General features: G+C 38.9%; 2 protein-coding genes across 13 annotated transcripts in view; one reads left to right on the top strand and one right to left on the bottom strand.

Moving 5' to 3' along the window:
- Positions 1–813: 813 nt before the first annotated feature.
- Positions 814–20818, top strand: CRLS1 (cardiolipin synthase 1). 5 transcript variants are annotated; one of them, XR_005558645.1, is made up of 8 exons: positions 814–1414; positions 7139–7276; positions 7512–7641; positions 9180–9265; positions 10905–10973; positions 12590–12681; positions 13656–13856; positions 15685–16186. XR_005558645.1 is itself a non-coding variant. In XM_039359409.1 (7 exons), coding segments are annotated over exons 1-7 (933 nt in total). In that variant the 5' UTR covers positions 814–997; the 3' UTR covers positions 15686–16186. The 5 variants fall into 5 exon arrangements, 4 of the variants coding, with proteins under 4 accessions (XP_039215343.1, XP_039215342.1, XP_039215344.1 ...); XM_039359409.1 differs by lacking the exon at positions 13656–13856; XM_039359408.1 differs by lacking the exon at positions 15685–16186 and having other exon boundaries at positions 13656–13959.
- The window catches only part of LRRN4 (leucine rich repeat neuronal 4), a 27598-nt gene continuing 24104 nt past the window's right edge, over positions 18672–22165 (bottom strand). For all 8 annotated transcript variants that reach the window (XM_039359401.1, XM_039359405.1, XM_039359403.1 and 5 more), the window contains one exon: positions 18672–21092. In XM_039359401.1, the coding sequence (XP_039215335.1) occupies positions 19835–21092 (1258 nt within the window). In that variant the 3' untranslated portion in view covers positions 18672–19834. The remainder of the gene's footprint in view (positions 21093–22165) is intronic.

Below are 22165 nucleotides of genomic sequence, written 5' to 3'. Positions count from 1 at the left end.
ATCTCCTGCTTCCCTGGGGCTGGGCTAATGACTCTTAAGAGTTTCTTTGTCTTCTTGAGTTTCCTGGATCCAGCCTTCTTGATGGTTTTACGCCTACATTTATATAGGGCTGGCTACTGTTTGGGGGCAGAGAGAGATTTGGGGCCAGGTTTGGTTTCTGCTTTTAAAAAGTCCTTTTGAGAAAAATATTTTTCTGCCTTTTTAATATTTCCTTCTTTGGGCTCTGACTTCCCTCACTTCGATGTTGGTTTTAGCCTACAGCCCCAGGATTTGTTAGCAGTCTCCCCTAAAAATTTAGTTAATCGAGCCTGATCCTTAAGTTTTTGGAGACCAGCTACGGCTGTCCCGGTTTCTTCACATGCTGTGCTTGCAAAGGGGCTGTTCTACTTCCAATTTATTTTATTTTCTGCGCCTTCAAGTCAGTTTTTGATTCCTGGCGATGGCCTGAACTAATCTGTCAGGGTTCTTTGGCAAGATTTCGGACCGGCCCAAGGTCACCCAGCTGACATTGTGCCTAAAGTACCTATAACTCACGTCTCTCGGTTTCTAGCCTGGGGTTTTTAATCAAACTGGTTTTCAGTTATAATTATAATAATTATAATGTGGTTTTTTTTTAAAAAAGAGACTTGTAGCTTGAGCTTTCACTTACTTCAATACTAAACGCACTATGGGTAGAAATTACAGGTACTCAGATAAGAGATTATTACTGCACACCCCGCACGAATCATCATTCGATCCTCGCCAGCAGCGCTGCTGTTCCTTTAATAAGCGGGGTGCCTCTTGCCGTAAAGAGCAGCGGAGGCGTCGTAAAAACCGCGTCCCGGCTGGACCGTAAGGTAGAAGGTGCGGAAGCGCGGTTGAATGGAAGAGGGGGACGGCCAGCGGCGGGGGGAAAGCAGGAGGGGAGGGGCATGTTTCAATTCTGCCCCTCCTCCTCCTCTTCTTCGTTGGTAGAAAGGTCTCTTCCATCCCCCCCACCCCCTGCCCCAATCAAGCCATGCTGACCGCGGCTTGGTTGGTCAAAGGCAGCGCTTGGGGGTGGGGTCTTCTGCGGAGCGCGAGCCCGGGACGGTGTTTGGGGGCTACCGTAGCAGCCGCCGCGGCGAGGAGCCGAAGAGGTGGCGAGTGCTGGAGCGGCCCTCCAGCTAGGCTCGCGGCCTCGTCAAGCAGCCTCGCGGAGTGCCACTCCCCGTCTTTCCCGGGCACGGGTCGACGTCTGCTACTGCGCGTGCGTCCTCCCAGCCCCAAGCATCTAGGCACTGCATCTTGGGCGCCCCCTTTCGGTTGCTCCTCCGGCGGACCTGGGCAGCCTCACTGCTCGCGCGCCGGCTGCGGGGGCAACACCCGGCGCGCGGCGGAGTCCTCTGAACGACCTGATGCTGGAAAAACAGAGCGTCGCGGATACGCTGAACTGGTAGGGGCGGGCAGGGGCAGGCGGTTCCTTCCCCGGCTTGTTCTTCCCTTGGTCGATATAAGTCCAGGCTGTAAGGCGTCAGGTAGCAGGCTCACCCGGTGGACTGCGCCTCCGTAAAATACTTATTAAAATGTTCTGCGACGTAGAAAGCTAGCCTTGGCTTTAGGCTGCTACGTGCGCGTGAAAATAAGCCTGAGCGACTATTTGCAGTCCAAAGCGATGCCTCCTGGAAACAGTACTACAGTGGTTTCGAGAAAAGTAAAACTCGCCTTTTATGTGTCATCCCTAAAGAAGGAAAGTGATTTTTCTCCTTAGGGAGGATGTCTCCTGGCTTTTTGATGTGCACATTTAAACTACAGGTAGTTCTCGACTTCCAACAATTCGTTGAGTGACCGTTCAAAATTACAAAGGCACTGAAAAAAGTGACTTAGGACCATTTTTCACACTTATGACTGTTGCAGCATCCTCATGGTCATGGGATTTACATTTGGATGCTTAACAACTGACTCACTTGAGGGTTGCAGTGTTCCAGGCTCATGTGACTATCTTTTACGACCTGACAAGGAAAGTCAGTGGGAAAGCCAGATTCACTTAACAGCCATGTTACTAATTTAACAACTGCAGTGATTCACTTAACAAATGTGGCAAGAAAAGTCGTAAAATGGGACAAAACTCACTTAACAGATGTCTCGCTTAGCAACATAAATTCTGGGCTCAGTTGTGGTTGTCAGTTGAGGACTACCTGTACTTCCAACACTTACCAGGTTTGTGGTTGCGCAGATTATATCACTGGTGTGTGAAATTGTTCTCTTGGTTTTGCTGCATTTGCTGCATTTAATTACCACGCTGAAAAAACCAATACTATATACATCCACATGACTCTGGTTTTCTGGGTATGACTTGATGCTTGATTTGGGATATATGGGACTGCTAATAACTTCTATTAACACATATGTTGCAATTTTTCTAGCTTCAGAAATAGCACGTAAGACCAGTATGTACAGTATGTGTTCATTTCAAATTATTATTGCAACTTTTTTTGTACCAAAAGTGCTTTTTGAAAAAGCAACTGGACTTTTGTAGGTTTTTTTTCTTTTCAAGGAAAAAAACAAAACAAAGACCAGTTGCCTTTTGGAAAAGCACTTTAAGACAACTGTTAGAAGTAAAGTCTTCATCCTGGTTCATCCAAGCCGGGAATAAATAAGCAAACATGGTGACTGCTTTGGGAAGAAGGTTACAGTTTATTGCAGAAAGATGGTTCTTCAGGAAAGTGCAGAGGAGAGAGAAGAGTAGAGAGCTGAGCACATGGGGCAGTAGGCTTTTATACCCCCTCTAGCCTTGTTTGGAATAGTTTCCTGTTCCTGTGGCATGAACCTTGAGGCTGTTCTTGAGCGTACACAGAGACAGAGAAAAACAAACAAACAAACACATTTTTTTTTCTTCACTCTGTTTGTTGGCCAGACAAACAGAGTGAGGTATTTCCTTTTTGTGGCTTATTTTTAAGCAGAATTTCTAGCAGAATTTAAAATTCTTTTTCCTTTGGATTTGAAACAGTTAATAGTCACATTTACCTCTCACGCAGACTTTGACAAACATATGTACACAAAGACAAGAGAACAGAAGTCTTAGTTTTACACATCCTAGTCATTCCCACCATAAATTTCAGATAACTCAAGTTAGGGAAGGCACACATTTTAAACATACCACGTGGTTGCATAGAGAAGAGAGAGAGATAGAGAGAGAGAGAATCACTATTTCTTATTTTCCCTTTTAAGTACCTTTATTTAGCCAAATTGGTTTCCCAGCAAGGCCCTAAGCAAAGTCTGTATTTTTTTTTTCTTTTCCCCCATATAGTTTCTTTACCTACCTCTTTTCCATTCCGGCCTGGACAGGTAACTGGTTCCTGTCCCAGGCCACGAGCAAGCTCTCAACCGGGAAACCTACTTCCGCCCTTGAATTAGAACTTCCCATGTTTCTATAATGGGATTTCCTTACCGCTAAAGGGCACTATCCGTCAGAAGTCTCCTTGTGAGACTTCTTCCTACTATCACGATTTTGTGAGTCCAAAAAAAAGGGGACTCATGGAGCTTCTCTGGATCCCTCTCAGAGTTCGTGGGCTCCTCCGAGGGATCCTCCACGTTTTCAGACCAAAAAGGGGTCTGCAGAGACCTTCCAGTTTCCCTCAGAAGGTACGGGCTACTCTTCCACCGGCCGGCTTTACCCCACCGTTTACGGACGCCTCTAATGTCCGTGGGCACCTCCACTTGCTCTCGGAGGTAGGTGGTCGCTCCCTTCCTGAGGCTTAATTTCCTAACTTTGCTTTGCTTACAGGGCCTTACCAGCTAGTTGCCCAAATCCAATTCTTTCATTCACTCATTCCATTTCATTTTCACACATTCTCTCCCTTTTCCCTAACAAAAGGTTCTGTGCTCTGGCCAACCCCCATGCTTTCCAGGTTCTGCCAATTAAACAGATCCTTTCTGCGGCTAGGAAAGACCAGAAGCAGCAAAATCCAACTGTGATTGGGAAAAAAAAGTCTTCTCACTCACACAAACAGAAATACACACATTTTCTTTGTTCCCCTGGGCTTTAAACTTAAAATTTAGAGGTACTCACCTTCACCTTCTTTCCAAAGCAGCCCTTGAGCTCAAACTCTCAAAACTCCCTTTACTACCCTAGCTCCACATGGGCAAGGCCTGGGAAACCCATCCACAGACACAAGGGGGTCTGCTGCCGGCAAATGGGGCTTACCAGTCTCAGTCCATTAGAGAGGTTAGCTTGGAGTCCCATCTGGGGTGCCAAATTGTTAGAAGTAAGGTCTTCATCCTGGTTCATCCAAGCCGGGAATAAATAAGCAAACATGGTGACTGCTTTGGGAAGAAGGTTACAGTTTATTGCAGAAAGATGGTTCTTCAGGAAAGTGCAGAGGAGAGAGAAGAACAGAGAGAGGGCACATGGGCAGTAAGTTTTATAACCCCCCTAGCCTTTTGTTTGGAAGTTTCCTGTTCCTGTGGCATGAACCTTGAGGCTGTTTCTGAGTGTTTGTCTAGGCCTTGATATCTGTGGTTTTAATTCTATTATCATATCCTGCTTCCCAGGTGATGGGGCTGACTCCTAGAGTTTGGGTGGGGTATGCAGATCTTCTCTTTTGTCTTGATTGCTCTGGCTTCAACTTTCTTATGGTTTTACATTTGCATTTGTATGGGCCTAGCTCTTGCTTGGGGCAGAGAGATAGATTTGGGGCCAGGTTTGGTTTTAAAAAGTCCTTTTGAGGAAAAATATATTTTTCTGCCCTTTTTAATATTTCTTCTCTGGGCTAACTTTCATCACAACCAATACTTGGATGATTGAGAATCTCCATAGACAACTTTTTTTTGTAGTTATGAAAATCATTTGGTTCCAATGAGAGCTTGTTTCAAACAGCTGGATATATTGACAGACATATTGTGCTTTGGTGAGTATAGTATGTTTTTACTAAGCAGATAAAATCTGCAGTCACCAGCTAATGATGAATTTTAGCAATGGAACCCTCTGAAATTCAGGATTGCCTTCTCTGGGGGACAAAATATGTACTCGTCCAAGGTTAACAGTTATTTGTAATTATTACATGGACTGACATCAAAAGAAATATTTTTTTCAATAGGTTATTTTGGGATAGCTACTGTAGTAAGAAATAGTCCATTAGATTGAAAGAGTTGATATGAGAGTCAGTGTTTCTGTTATATGTTGGACTTGCTGGCTAAAGTTTGTATAAATGTGAGCTTCATAACTATTTGATACAATTTGCTTTTCAGTACTCTGCTGGCATCTTATAGGATTATCCTTATAAATGGCAACTTATTTTCTACCCTCTTTATTATATTAGCATACCATTTGAATATATGTTCTGCCAGCAACGTCCTAAGAATGGCTAAATATGCATGGGATATGATATTGTGTAATATTCTTAGATATATTAATGAATATATTACTGGAAATGAAGCATATAAGAAGATCTAGCATTCCATAAGAAAATCTTACTTTTTGTTTTTAATCATAAATATCCAATGTCTGATGACTCAAAGGCTTTTGTGCATGTGAGAACCATATTTCAGACGTTGATGGGATGACTTTTAAACTTTATTTTATGTAAAATCATTATTTAATATGTAAAATCATTATTTAATATGTAAAATCATTATTTAATATGTAAAATCATTATTTTTGAGGAACTTTAATACTACAATTTTTAAAATAAAATACACACAAAAACACATATTCGTTCATTCACTCATTCATTAATTCATCCATCCATTTATCTGTAGAGGGGATTATAACCCTAAGATTTTTATGACCAGCTGGCTGAGGAATTCTGGGAGTTGAAGTCCACAAGTCATAAAAGGGCCAGGTTTGAAGACCCCTAATGTAAGAGGTTTAATGTCAACAAGGAACTGAAGTTTTGCAGCTTACAGTTTGTTTGAAAGACAGTAACTCCTAAGGAGTTTAGCTTATATATGCCTGAGGAAGATCCCTACATCCTTCTGTCAATTGTTGAGTGAGTTGCTAAAAATGGAACTTAGGAGAATTTGTTCAAAGTTCAAATTTGTTCAAAGTTTGTTTAAAGTTTGTTTGAAAAGGGACCTATAGGGAAGAAGCTCCTTTATATAGTGTCTTGAAAAACCCTGAATATTTAAATGTCTAAAATGGGACCTGGTTATTTCAAGAGAATTTCAGGAAATTTTATGTCGCTTTGGTACTTGTTAAAGAAATGTAGGGGTGTCAAACTGCCGGCCCTGCGGGCTGGTTTCATCATACCAAAGCCACGCCCACCCCATTGCCGGCAATGCAAAAAGAGTCGTGAAATGTCACGGAAAGGATGTTATAATTGTTAGGAAAATGATCACATGAAAACTGTTATTTCAGGAAATCAGTGACTGACAAACAAGAAATACTGCAAATAATTAGTCACAAAAAATGTTAAATGAAGAGGTGTATCAATGTGGATTCTTTTTTTATCACAGTTGAGTTGAGTTATATGACAAGGTAGCTTGTGATTGTTGGTAACCTAAAAATTTAGGACTGGTGGACATAAGTGTCTTCTCATCTACAGTATCATAAGCTCAGAATTGATGAGCGTGGAGGAAACATGGTCTCTAACTAATGTGTTAAAGCAGACGGTTAGGAAGCCAAGATCCTTTTAGATTACTAACCACAAAAGAATCTCAGTGGAATAGACATGAGAAAGGTTTTTTTTTTGAAGTAGACATATCCATCACAAGGAGATCCCTGTCCTGTTTTGTTCTGAACATTTTTCAGAGGAGTTGAGATCTGTGTAGCTATTTCCTTTTATTAATCTGATAATCAGTTCATTTGCTGTTCAGAAGAAGAATTTTTACCTTGATATAAGAATCCCCAAAAGATTTGCAACAATTCAAAAACAAATCAACCCTTTTCATTTGGTCGATGTCATGGCCCATTTTTGTTGCTTATAGAGTGGAAGTTGGTCCCTGCAGCGCTTGAATGGGAGAGATAGGAATAGCTGGTTATCCAGAACGGAGCCTTCTTTTTGGAAGTTAGTAGTTAAGAGAATTCTTAGAAAAGATACATACATTCCAAAGCAGCAATTAAATACATCAAACATGCAGAATTTGCCTCTTACCTTCTATAATATCAAAGTACATTATATTCAGATTATTTATATTTGTTTTGTAATATTTTTTTCTATGCTTTTTTTTGTTGTTCTAGTATGAAAACCCTTGGACTATCCCTAATCTACTTTCAGTGGCAAGGATTGGTTTGGCCCCTATTTTGGGCTATTTGATTATTGAAGAAGATTTTAATGTAGCACTGGGGGTGTTTGCCCTGGCTGGAATAACAGATCTGGTAAGTCCTTTATATTTTACAATGTTTTATGAAAACGAGACTTTTTTTTCCCTTAAAAGTGAGTTCAGAAATATTTTCAAATTCAGGTCTGTAGTCTTGAATATGATTTTATAATTAGCTAGTGCTAGGTGTATTATCAGGAGCTCTTGGAGAAAAAAAAGATGGGATATAAATCTGACAGAAATGTAAATGTTTGGTTTCTTTCCCATGCTGTTTGTCTAACTTGCATTTTCAGTTGGACGGTTTTATTGCACGAAACTGGGCCAATCAGAAATCTGCCTTGGGAAGTGCCTTGGACCCTCTGGCTGATAAAATCCTTATCAGTATCCTATATATTAGCTTGACTTGTGCAAATCTTATTCCAGGTAAGCAAAGAAACTGTCTTTTAAATGATTCTTCTTGTTGAATGATCTAAAAATAATGAATTGTTCAATATTAGAAGCAAATCTCTTTTAGTTTATTGGCACAGTTCAATACCTCAGTATGTTGATACCATAGTTCTATAGTATTCAACCTTCATATAATAGTCTAAACCAGGAGTCTTCAAACTTGGCCCTTTTATGACTTGCGGGTTTCAACTCCCAGAATTCCTCAGCCAGCGTGCCTGGCTGAGGAATTCTGGGCATTGAAGTCCACAAGTCATAAAAGGGCCAAGTTTGAAGACCCCTGGTCTAAACAAATCCAATGGAAAAAATGCAATACATAGGGAGTACCAACAATCAGGCCCCATGGGCCAATTTTATTAAAAAAAGTTGAGACAAAATGTTATTGTATTTAGTGATGCTCAAAAATAATGTGTAAAATGAAAAAAATGACTTAGGACCATTTTTCACACTTATGACTGTTGCAGCATTCTCATGGTCAAATATGCATTTGAAAGAAAATGGCATCCAATTAGAACATTTCATGTAATATACGTTGTATAGTTAATGAATTATAGGGCTTTAATTCTGGTATATCCTGTATGTCCATGTTGTTCATTGAAGTAATTTTTCTGATTTCATTTTATTATCTAAAATAAATTGCTGAAGTTTAAATAATGTTGTAATTCTAAAGTGGTGGTTGATACAGTCAGAAGAGATTATACTATATAGCATTTTCATCTGCATTACATTGTGATTTATTTTGAGCTATATGTTCTCCTTTGAAGGCAGATTAAGGTTAGAAAAATGATAGATAGCAAACAGTAATAGATCTTGTGTATTTTGTTCCCTCTTACCCAGGTTAAGGTTATCCCCTTCTAGGGAAAGAGAAGAGGCAGCCAAGTGCTGTAGATGTATGCTGCTTTTGCCCAGGCCAGAAACTAAATGCATTGTTCAGTTACAGCAACCACTGTAACTTATCTGTGTTGTTTTTGTGGTAACGAGTCGGTAGACCAGAGGTCCCCAACCTTTTGGGCACCAGGGACCGGTTACGTGGAGAGAGGTTTTTCCGTGGACTGGAAAGGGCGTGGTTTCATGTACTCCCTGCATCCCGCAGATGGGGCTTTGCTTGTTTGTGTGGACCGGTTTTTGGCATGCTGCGTTCTGATACTGGTCCACAGACAAGGGGTTGGGGACCCCTGACAATAGAATTAAATAACAGTGATTTAGACTGTCTACTAATCAGTCTTTTACAGCAATCCACATGCTGTAAATTGGAATTATTTTTACGTAGCCTCAATCTGACAGCCAGTTTGGTGCAACAGTTGAAGAACCAGGCTAGAAATCTGCAGACTGTGAGTTGAAGTCCCATCTTAGACACAAAGCCATCTGGGTGATCTTTGGCCACTTGTTCTTAGCCCTAGAAAGAAGGCAATGACAAACTGTTTTCTGAAAATGTTGCCAAGAAAACTGCAGGGACTACCAGAGTCAGGAGTGAACTTTAGATATATTTAAGAAGACTTTCACTGTTTGTTTTTCAGTTCCTCTTACATCAATGATAATTCTAAGGGACATTACATTAATTGCTGCTGTTTTCTATGTTCGATACAAAACTCTTCCTCCACCGGTAAGTATCCTGCCATGTGTTAATATGCGTTTGATAGGAAATCAAAGCAGTCATAGGATAAACAGCATATGTAAAAATTGTTCCCAAATGCAGGCTTGCTAAAATAGGAACCAGACTTATTTTTTTTTCTACACAGACAATGATAGAAACAATGTTTGTTTGTTCGTTTGTTTTTTTGTCACAAAGAATTAGGGAGAGAAAGGGATTCCCTTCCTCCTTCCTTATTTGGTCTCTCTCTCTTGTAGTTTGTATTTCTGTCCATGACAGATCTTTCTTTGAATGCTTCCAGAGGACAGCATTCCCTTATCTTCTGCCTTTCAGATAGAACTGTGACTCTCCAAATTCCCCTTGGGCTAGAAGTCTTGAACTGTGTGTGCTAATTTCCTTATAATATTTTCCCAGCCTTTCACTTGAGTGTTTACAAAATTATAAAAATACTCTCTCTGACCTTTCAGTAAAAAAAATTAAAGAGCATACATAATCTTTGTCCATCAGAATGGCAATTTTCTTTGATTCTCCATTATTTCTTCATTGCTATATCTTGCTACGCTCTACTTGTTAAATGGCTCCAAGTTTCCTTTTCATTTTCAAAATCTTGTTCAAGCTTCAGAATTGTCAGCTTGTCCACTCTGATCTCATCTTTTCACCATCTATCTTCCTGTGACCTTTTCTTGCCCAGCATCTCATTCTCAGCTGCAGAAGAGTCTCCTACTTTCCCACTGAAATGATGCCATTTCCGTTCCTATTCCTAAACTTTTCTCTCAGAATGTCTGTTTGACCACTTCCCTTACTTCCATGTTGTTCCTGAAAACAGCCTTTTAAAGAGGCATTGTCATTCCAGTTATCCTACTGAATTAAACCAAAATATTATTGAAATAATCACAGATCTTCTCCTGTAAATCCTATGTTTCTTTAGTCCCATTTGTTTCCTTAATTTAATTTCTTGTAAGCCATCTTCCCTGTAAAGCGGATGTAGACAGTCTAAGCCTAAGGCATAGGCAGCCTCTATAGCGCCCAAGGATTGCACCATTCAAATGTCAATGGCATAACTATCAGATAATTTTTCCTGTTTGTTTTGTTGCTGAAATAAAGAACAGGGACTCTACTAAGCTCTGCTGGCTCCATGCATTCATTTTGTACTTTAAAATTGGGTGTACTGGTGACGGCTCTGGCCTAAAAACCAAAAGACTGTGAATTCTAGTCCCACCACAGATTTTCACTCTCTCAGAAAAATGCACCTCACAGGGTTATTCCTGTGGGGAAAGTAGGAGGAGGAAGGCATATTAGGTATGTTCACCAGTTTGACTTATTTATAAAAGAAACAAATATAATATAAAATAGTATTAAAAAAATTAAACACAGAGACAACAGTGTTCTAAAACAAGTTAAATATTTGAGCACAAATCCATTTTCACTATCTCTCCTAAAGCTGTGAAAATCCCAACCCCCTTTTATACTCTGATTGCCTACAGAATATGTCAGATGAAGAATTACACTGTTAAATATAAGCATAAAGGCATAGAATAAATATGCTGTGTTGCTAAAAACATCAGGTCGATTTTATCAGTTCATAAATTTAGTAAAGGCTTTGTTTCACCATGTTTATTAAAAGCAAGATTAATTTTTTTCTTTCTCACAGAAGACATTAAGTAGATATTTCAATCCATGCTACGTCACTGCTCAGTTAAAACCAACATTCATCAGCAAGGTAAGAACAACAGTATGTCATGCTGTGTCCATTTGGCAAACTGAATATTGCCTTACAGCATCATTTTTTTTTTTTTGTATCCTGCAATTTGATTGTCTTTCATGACTTAAACACGTAGGCCTCATTTAATGATCATTTGTCCAGTGACTGTTTGAAATTATGATGGTGCTGAAAAAAATAGACGTACAGTTGATCCTTGCACTTACCTCTATCACAGTGTCCCTGCAGTTACACAAACAAGAGTCAGGCACTTGGCAACTATCACAAATTTATAACAGTTGTAATATCCCACCTTTCTTCCTTCCCCCCCCCTCACATCTATGCCCTTTTGGCTGCTCTGCTGGAAAGGTGGCAAGTATACAGTAGCCTCTTCATCTCAACCATACGGGTAGTCCTTGATTTACAACTGTGCATTTAGTGACAGTTCAAAGTTACAATAGCACTAAAAAGAGTGAGTTAACAACCATTTTTCACATGACCATTGCAGCATCCCCATGGTCATGTGATCAAAATTCATATGCTCAGCAACTGGTTCATATTTATGGCGGTTGCAGCATCCCAGGGGGGTCATGTGATCACTTTCGGCGACCTTCTGACAAGCAAAGGCAAACAGGGAAGCCAAACTGATGTAACAACCGTGTTATTAACATCTGCAGCGATTCATTTAACAATTGTGGCAAGAAAGCTTGTAAAGTGGGGCAAAACTCACTTAAAAGCTGTCTTGCTTAAGCACAGAAAATTTGGGCTCAGTTGTGGTGGTAAGTCAAGGACTATGCGCTGTGCAGAGCAGAGCAGCTAAAAGAACAGAGATGAGGGCAGGTGGGGGAATGTTGAAGCAGAGGCAGCGCTGTTCCCACAAGGCAGGCAGGAGAAGGGAATTGGCCTCTTCAGGCTCAGTGATCCCCTGCAAGCGTCTCTTGCCTTAGATGAATTGGGGCTGGGAGGGACACAACCAGGATTGGCTTGAATGGGGATGGGTCTTCACCTAATAACTGTATGAGATTTGCTTAACAGTGGCAGCCAGGACTGCCGAAACTGCCATTGTGAAATGGTACGGTCACATGATATTCCACTTACTGACAGCTTTGCTAGCAACAGAGTTGCTAGTCCCAGTTCGGGTTGCTAAATGAGGATTACCTGTAATCTACTGCCCCAGTCAGATGTGGAGGACATGGAATATGAACGAGAACAACAAAGAATGAATGACGTCCATAATGAGAGAAAATGTGGCAGTGGTTTGTTCACTGAAAGAGAATGATGCCCGAATGGCAAAACAAACATGTAAAGGAAGAGTGAACAGGCAAAGAGAAAGAAGGAGACAAAGTTATGGGTGGAATCAGTTGATGGGATCCTCAAAAAGTAAGCAAAGGCAACCAATGGTGACTTGCAAAGACAGAAAGATGAATTCTGCTGGTGTAAATTAGATATAGTTGTATTTTCTTTCCTGTATTATATCTTTAATGTATTTGGTTTATTCTTCCATACTCCATTTCTGTGATTTACATTACATTGCTTACACTGAAAGGGAAGAGCATCATGGGCATGTATTATATGTGTAGTACTTTTTCTGGGAAAGTTCACAATGTGACCTTAGTTTTAATCTAATCTATTACCAGGTGAACACAGTAGTACAGCTCATCTTAGTAGCAGCTTCTTTAGCTGCCCCAGTTTTCAATTATGTGGACAGTGTGTATCTTCAGACTTTATGGTATGTAACGTTACAATTTTTGTTATACTATTAATAAGTGGAAAAACAGGCAGTGTAAGGAGTACAATGAAAGCTTGTGAGATTCAAGATAGTTCATGAAAGCAAGAAGAAACATACAATAAAAATAGGAGCTAGCACAGCAATGGTCTATTTAAAAAGCAGCTTTCATACTGTAAGCCCATAACATTTGATGGCTAATGCTTTCACTGTTCTCATGTTAGTATTGGGTCTAAGTGTATTGGATTCAGAGATGATTTATTTTAAGGAAGATAGTTCCACCTGCTTCTTCACTAGTTCCTCTCCAATTCAGACATACATACATATGCAATTCTTCCTGCCTTGTGAAATAGCCAGGCTAAGTATAGGTTCAGTGTGTTGGTGGCAGAACCCATACAGTGCTGCCAAGTTTCCAGAAGCTTAAAAAAAAGTCACATTTTTTAAAATTTCACAAATAATAAAGGTCAGAAAGCCCTGTGGATTCTTTAGTCAGCTTAACCCAGCAAATGAGGAAATGTATAATTTTTACTCAACAATTTGAACAACTCTAGAGTCAAATTAGATGGTCACAAACTAAAAGGTGAACAGAATTACAACTCCAAGGTATCTTTTCTAAGGTTGATTTAGATTAAAATGTAAGTATATGTGGGATTACAATCCTAGCAACATAAAAAACTCACTGAATTATGTTCTTATAGAAAGAGTTTGATTGATTTAAGGCAGAACTTACATTGCCGTGGCATTCTTCTGCCATGTGGTATGATATGTCGATTTTAAAAAATATTTTGGCTTAGGTGGAATTTTTTTGGAATTTCTAGCATTTTACATAGCTCAGCTTTATATATCAGATTTTAATTGTCATAGCAAAAACAGTTCCACCTCACGTAGGTTTTTAAAAATTGTGTTGCAGTGATTTTTAGACTTGATGTTATCTCATTTTTTGCTTGGAAACTAAAATAATCATTTTCTCCCCGAAGGTGCATCACAGCTTTCACAACAACTGCATCTGCATACAGTTACTATCATTATGGTCGAAAAACAGTTCAGGTGCTAAACGATAAATGAAGTTTTGCAGAATGACTGTTCTCCTCTCATTCAATTTGTGGGGAGTTTATGCAGAGACTCTGAATGATACTTTTGCCTATGCCTTCACGGTGTGAAAATGAAGTTTTGATCATGTAAATAAGCAGAATTTTCAGTGTATTATTTCAATCTATTACAAATAAAATATAATTTTTTACTGTACTGAACTTACATATATATAAAGATTATTGTCTGATATTTTTTGTTGATTGCTGTCCAGAAATTTGCACTTGGTGTGGGTCACTTGCCTGTTTCCTTTGGTGTATCTCAAATGAAACAGTTATATGAAATAATTAATACAAGCAGAATTATTTGAGTTTTAGTGTATTTAAAATGCGGTATGATCGATGAAGCAGCCTATTACTACAATAGATAAATGTAATAGAGCAGGCAGTAAATTCTACAGAATATAGCTACAGTATGATCTTTATAAGCCTTCATAAACCCTTCTGGTTTAAATATTACGGTTGCAATAGCCCTTTAAGATAAAACTTGGGTCACTTCCTTCTTAGTCTAATATTGGGGCATACTTTATTTAGGAAAGAGCTGCTTTAATTGTTCCAGTGATATGCTAACATAGTTTTGTTAGATTGTTTTGAAAGGTGACCAATACATAAAACATATAAGTATGCAGATGCAAAATAGAGAATCAAAATAGTTGATTTTCCAAGGCTGCTGATAAAAATGTTCTCTGAATTGGGCCAGCAGAATAGTTAATGTTGAAATAAGGGCAAAACTTATGTGACAAACTTAATAATCAGATGTCCTATGAAACAGATTATTTGATTGTGGTTTCTTAGTTCTGCTTGTACTGTAAGATCTCAGTCCCTGGAGATTGTCCTGGCCTGTTTTACAGGCTGTTTATAAGGAGTATAACAAAATGAGTGCATATATCATTTTGTAAAGATTTTTATAAGTGTAAGAAACTTAATAGGGGAAGTTGGTCTATCTTATGTGCAATCTTTCGTCTCAATTTATCAAACTATTTTAAGACTGTAGGAAAGGTGAAAGATTAATACAATCTGAAGAGCGAGCAGAGTCTATTTTAAGACTATAGCAACTTTTCTAAAGCATTATTTGTCAGTAGAAGGGAAAATATTATGGCTTTGAATAAATTTACACTGTATTGCAGGTATCATTATCTAGACAGCTACCTTTTGCCATAATACCAGATAGCTAAGAAAATGGGTAATAAAAGTAAAACAAGAAAGGCCCTTCTTTGATCTTGCTGACATGAACAAGATGTTGAGGTTTCTGTGAGAAAAAGTTTGCAAATCTGCATGTTAATGATTAAGAGCTGCAAACATCAAGTATGATATTTGTTAAAGCATAGGAAGTTAAGGACAAAAGTCTTAAGCCACTGTATATGTGACTCTAATGCTTTGCCCGTTTGATTAAATACAGGAATCAAAACAAAGGATAACAATTATGCATACAGGTAGTCCTCAACTTATGACCCCAACTGAGCCCAAAATTTATGTTGTTAAGTGAGAAATTTGTGAAGTGACCTTTGTCCAATTTTACAACTTTTCTTGCCACATTTGTTAAGTGAATCACTGCTGTTGTTAAATTAGTAGCACTGTTGTGAAGTGAATCTGGTTTTCCCCATTGACTTTGCTTGTCAGAAGGTCGCAAAAGGTAATCTCATGACCCCGAGACACTGCAACTGTCGTAAGTCTGAACCCGGGGTCAAGCATCCAAATGTAAATCATTTGACCATGAGAATGCTGCAATGGTCATAAGTGTGGGAAAATGGTCATAAGTCACTTCAGTGCTGTTGTAACTTCAAATAGTCATTAAGTGAACTCTTGTAAGTCGAGGACTACCTGTATTTAGCTCCAGTTTCCACAATAGCAGAATTTAGGCTATTTTTTTTTAAATAAAAAATATTTAATATATCAAATATTTTTTGATATGTTACAGAATTGGATCAGACGTGCTTAATGATGTGCGAACAAATAATGTTTCACATGTGGTAAGCAATTACCTGAATATAAAAATACCTGCTAAGCTGAAAATAATGTGAAAATATTGCATTAAACAGCACAGTAGAAATGGTTTTGCTGTAGAAACGAAGGGTGAGAGTCGGAATGGTTGGAATATTCTATGCATTATACAGTATTTTTAAAACACATTTTATATATCTCAATTTTATAAAGTTTATATGCTGAAAATATTTTTTGATAGTTTATACAAAATCAGGCTGCTGCAATCTGATTGTATTGCGGTCTATAAAGTTTTCCCCCTATTTTATCAAGAGAAAATAGGCGATATGCTACAAAACCACAGAATATATTATATTCCTTCAACCAGATAAGCATAAATGTTTCCAATGCCAAAATGCAAGAAATTTGAAAATGAATACTTATGCATGTTTGTCTACAGTCGTTGCCTTTGCACTTTCAAAATAAATCCTTTAAACTACTTCACTGTGTCTAATTGTGTTGAGTGAACCCTTTTCAAGCATGACAGCAGCTGGTGCTGCCATAGTATCCCTCACATTGTCATAATCAGGGTGCAAAAGATTTAGGTAGGTTGCTCAAAGATGTACAATGACCACATCACAGGATGTCCATATCGAGCTGATAAGAGAATATTAATATTTAAGGCCGTAATGGCTTTGTGTCTGACTCTCATGTTAAAATCTGCAGGAGAGGCCCTTTTTAAGATGCTTTACTTTTCAAAGGGTGCACTTCTTTTAAGAGGCAGCCTCGTCCTGTACATTTAAAGCTAGTCTCTTTAGCCAGCCCTCTAAAATAACAAATACGATACTTCCAATTTTAAGCATCTTTTATATTTCTGATGCATATTTTACATCGATTTGACTGTCAATAGAACTTAGTTTTCATCCTGGTTCCCTGTCATTTTAGGGATGTATTCCTTGGCATGGCATTAATGTCACGTGGTCAGGAGAAAGTTGTGTAACCTGGTTTAAAATATGCTGATTAAAATTCCCAACAGAGGCGCTGTTTATTTGCTTGTTCACAGTTGTTCACAATGTTCTTTATTCCAACCTGATGTCTTCTAGCAGCTGAAATTGCAGCTATGCGGGAAAATTAATTACTCTATGCTGCCTAGGAACTAAATTTCTTATTTTGGTTCTTCATTATAATGCCAGAATTATCTGTCAGCTATCTGATCATCATCTGTTCCAACTCTCATTGACATGACACTTTCCATGCCAAATGAAACAAATAGATACTTGAAACCACGAGAAAATAGTCTGATATTTAAAATCTTATTCTATAAAAATGAATTACATTTTTTTTAGGATAATCCAGATAGAATAAGAAGTTAAATCGGCTTGTCTGAATACACATTTATTGTATAGAGCAGGGGTGTCAAACTGCCGGCCCGTAGGCCGGTTTCATCATACCAGAGCCACGCCCACCCCATTGCCGGCAATAATAAAAAAGCTCTGATATGTCGCGTGATGTCATGTGGTAAAGAGATTGTAATGTTTAACATTTCTAAACTTTTGACATTTTCTTATAAAGTGTTCAGACTTAACAGAAAGATTCCTTCATATCTAAGATGTGCAAGGAATAAATGTATGTAGCAAAATATTTAATATTTTATCATTGACAAAAGTAAATAAATTGAGTGAAAATAGCAAGATACACAATTGATCTTTGAATAAATGCCACAAATAGTACATTCTAGTTTAAAAGTAACTTTGCATAAACATTTACTCTTCAGTAAGAAGATGAAATAATTTCATTTGGAGTTTAAGAAAACAAATTAAAACAAGGAAGGCAAAAGCTGGGATGCTATTTTTTCTTTTTTAAAAAAAATCAGAATTAAAAAAAAATATTAATCCCAACGTTTAGGGCTCATTCTGGAAATTAAGGCAGAGATCATATGCATAAATTAAATCTGTTGGAGAAAATAAACATTCTGACTTTTAAGTGATTTCGGTAAAGAAATTATGCTTACAGCTTAAACCTAAACATATTTATTTGGAAGTTTAACAGGGCCTGCTTCCTGAGCAGACTGTTCAGATATTATGCCTTTTTCTACAGTTCTTCATACACTTTTAATAGTAATCCCCACTGGAAATAATTAGATTTATTTTTAAACATTGAAATTAATCAAAAAGGAAGACTAGTTTTTCCCCCCAAATACGGCTTTTATATTGGAGAATTCTGTAATATTAAGAATTCCAGGCCTCTCCCTCAAAAATATTTCTGAAGTTAATAATTGTGTAAGTCAGAGTGCAGCTGTGTAATTTCTTCTAGTGTTCAAGTGGAATACTTAGGATTGTGTTTTTCATATGTGTCTGGTTAAACCCCACTAAGCAAACCCCAACAGGAAATCAACTCCATAGGAAGGCTAAAATCATTTTTGTGAGATTGGCTGTAATATCCAAATCTTGCAAATCTGAGTTTCCATCCTCCTATTCTGAATCAGGGAGGCCTATGTGAGCCACTTCTGAATGTTATTTACCTGTTGTGGATTTAAAATATATTTCACACACACTCCTGTTTGCCCTAGTGATAGATGTTGCCTAGGTAATCCTCGACTTACAACCACAATTGAGCCCAAAATTTTTGATGCTGAATGAGACATGTGTTAAGTGGGTTTTGCCCCATTTTATGACCTTGCCACAGTTCTTAAGTGAATCACTGCACTTAAGTTAGTAACACAGTTGTTAGGTGAATCTGGCTTTCCCATTGGTTTTGCTTGTCAGAAGATTGCAAAAGGTGATCACATGACTCCGGGACACTGCAACTGTTATAAGTGTGAACCAGTTGCTAAGTGTCAAATGGATCACTTGACATAGGGCAGGGGTAGGCAACCTTGGCTCTTTTATGACTTGTGGACCTCAACTCCCATAATTCCTGAGTTAGCATGGCTGATTCAGGAATTCTGGGTATTGAAGTCCACAAGTCATAAAAGAGCCAAGGTTGCCTACCCAACATAGGGATACTGCAATGGTTGTGTAGAAAACATTCATGTCACTTTTTTCGGTGCTGTTGTACCTTCCAATGGTCACTAAACAAATGTTTGTGAGTTGAGGACTACCTGTATACCTATCTGATTAATCATTCTCCGTGGGTTTCTTTTCTGGTTTCACCTATAACGTGTGACATTCAGCATCCTCAGGTCTTCGGATGGACCTAAATTTGCATTTTGGATCCTGATCCCAGCAGACAGAATACACTATTGACAACAGATCAGATCTGATCAGGAAAAGTAAGATCTACTATCTACTTACAGTAAATAGGCAGAGCATGGAAACAGTAACACTTCCAAGTGAAAGAAACAACTTCTTTCAGCTGTTAAAATCTCTCAACATTTTGTCCTCAGTTTGTCCTCAAGCTGTGATGCCAAATATTTTCATAATGATATCCCATCCTCCCTTGGCAGCATGCTTAGGTGTCACTGCTCAAAAACATCCTCTGTGGAGTCAAGGAAATATAGTTGGATTTATGCAAATGTGGCTCGGAGGCACTTTCCACAGCAGAAATAGGTTGTTATGAGTATAAAATCCAGCCTGACACTAATAGGGAAAGATGGGAAGGGATGAAAGTTCTTGGTTTCCATGAAATACGTAGCGTAAGTGGTATTTTTATGTCCTTGGATGAGCTTTCTCACTCCAACATTGTAACTGTCTGGTACTCATATTAAGCTATCCTGAAAAATCAATCTTAAAGAAAATGTTCATATCCAATGGATCTGGGCCACGATCGTTTAATAGTCTTCCATCATGTCCACTCTGGAGAGCTGAGGAAATCTCCCAAAGGACAGGCACAGTAGCGGCTTCAAGAAGACAGGGAAAAATCAGTTTCTCATTCCTACTGACAAGTCTGAAGTTTCTGCTAATTGGATTAAATGCTGAATTTAAGTCCTTCCTCCTAAAAATAGTCTAAATTTTGAGGATTTGTGGTAGTTGTTCGATATTTTTCCATTGTTTTAAATATTGAAAAATAATTTCTGATCACTTCAATTGGGAGAGGAAATTTCACAATGAGAAAGCAATACTAAAGCAAAACAATTGGGGGGAAAAATCATCACAGTGGGTAAACAGTTTACAACGATGGCCTATATTTGCCAGTCTCATTGCCTGGATTTATTTTATGGAATAATCAAAAGCAGGATTTTTATAAGATACTAGATGTGTGTTATATTGCTCTATGTGCGGTGTCTTATATTTTTTGCACAGGCATACTGACAGTAATATGGTAGCTATGAGAAAGATCCCACTTGTTGCACACAGAGCCGCAAAGATAGATGTGTAGCTGGACTTTGTTACAAAGGTGCTACATGGAGCGTTATGCTCATTCCAGGCTGCAGTGTGGCTTGATCCTGCCTTGTTCCAAGCAATTATGCATACTTGGTAGGTGGAACCAGGCAGAAGGTTATAAAGAGTGTATCGCCTAGCAGTGGCATAAATCTCTCCAGAATTTGTGTAATTCTTTTTGCTGCCTTTAGGACGGTAGGCAAGCTGATAGAATCTTACTGCAGAATTTGGGGAACACCAATGGATCTGGGCTGAAGTGTCCCTCATTTCAGATACTTCATGAAATCTTGGAGGATCTGGGATGGTGAATTCATCCGACATGCCTGGGCACAGGCAGGAAGACAACTTTTGGAGGTCAACACAAGGCTTCTGGAGATGCCTGCATGGATCATAATCACACAAATCCATGGTCTGGGCTACAGATGCCACTTGCTGGTTTTCATAGTCATAGTCATCTGTATAATCTGGTAGACTATTAGTAGATGCAAGGTTTGAGAAGGCGGTAGATTTGGTGGGATCCTGAAGGGATAGATCATTCTCATTTGAATCTGTGCTTCTGTATGAAATGAACAAATCACTGGAAACTTCGGAGGAAGATGTTCCTGTCACTTCAGTGGTAAAACTGTACAAAGTAGACTGGTGCAGTGTTATGATATCTTGTTCCCTTTTATTCATTTCAGTTGTGCTCACTACAGGTTGCTCAGCAGAGAGTTTTCCCATGATTGTTGAGAACTCTGTTGTCAGAGGTACAACAGTCAATGGTTGATTAGTAGATCTATGACCTGCATGCTCTTTATAAGCAAGAATGTCTGCCTTACTTGGATCCTTCCACGTTAAATCTCTCCAGGTAAAAGATGTGCTTTGAGGGGTGAAGGAATCGCTGAGAGACTTTTGAGGCAAAGTACTGGAGTTGGCTAATATTTCTGTAGCGATGCTGGTAAGGGTGTGGTAAAGTTTACCTTGAACCAAAGATGAGGCTGAATGTGTGGTTGTCTGAGCTTGACACTTATCATAAAGCTTGGATAACAGCATAGATGAAGATGTTTCTTTATCTTCTGGAGAAAAATAGCACATGGTTTCTGATGCCCTAAAACAAAATAGTAGAGGCCAAATCAATCAAGGTGTGCTACAAGGAAGCAGAAAGATGTAACATGTAAAATACCATTTATTGTCCTATAATATATCCTTCATTTGTACTTCTGTATTTTTGTGTGAATGGTTTTTAGCACTCTAGCTCCAGTGTAAAAGTTCAGCGTTGCCTCTTACGCTATTATGGTATGACGTGAGATGAGGAATAGGAGGAATAAGAGTGAGTTCTATGAAATCTATGAAAGAAGTCAAGTCCCCTGTGTAAAAGAATCTCTAGGAAGTCAGTTTGTGTTGATCAAAGCCCAAATGGTCATTTTTCTAAATGTGGAAGGCACAGGTGTTATGGGACTAGGGATATACAGTATATGGCACTGATGGCGAACCTTTTAGAGACCCAGTGCCCAAACTGCAACCCAAACCCCAATTATTTATCATCGGGTGCCGAGTGGGCATGGCTACGGTGGTCATGGCAGACTGGGTGGGTGGGGCCAGGGCGGCAGGGCCCAGTCCCTCGCCATCTCCGGGGCACAGCAGGCATGCCCACAGAAAGGGCTCTGAGTGCCGCCTCTGGCATGCGTGCCATAGGTTCACCACCACTGGTATATGGCTTCTGATTGGTAAGCCAGGAGGAAGACACTCCCCAGAGTAGGCAGAAATGAGAGTTAAAAGGGGGTCATAAAACAGTTAACACAATCTCTTCTTTTGAAGTTCATTCCTGCAATATTAAAAGTTTTAATTTTAATTTTAACTTTTCCAAGCACTCCACAGGCTCTACCAAGGCTTTGAAGACGGGAATGTCAGGTTGTGCCCTTTTAATCCAAACCAATTTACCTTATAGCTACAGACTATCCCTGTTCCTAGTACCAGTTTCCATCGTATGAAACTGATATATGAGAACTTAATAATTAATGTTCGAATGTAGGCCTTACTGTCGGTTTAGTTCAACAGGTTAATCAAAAGTAATAAAATGAAACAAAACTTTGCAATGGTTTTAAATTAGTGTGGTTTCAGATTTTTGAGATTCTCTGGTCGCCAATTGTTTGCTGCAGTAAAGAACTGGGTGGACTTGAT

This window comes from Crotalus tigris, unplaced genomic scaffold (assembly GCF_016545835.1).
Source record: "Crotalus tigris isolate CLP2741 ecotype Arizona unplaced genomic scaffold, ASM1654583v1 scf7180000019070.2622420, whole genome shotgun sequence".
Lineage (NCBI taxonomy): Eukaryota > Metazoa > Chordata > Lepidosauria > Squamata > Viperidae > Crotalus > Crotalus tigris.
Note: the sequence above shows the minus strand (reverse complement) of the source record. Positions and strands in the feature narration are given on the sequence as shown.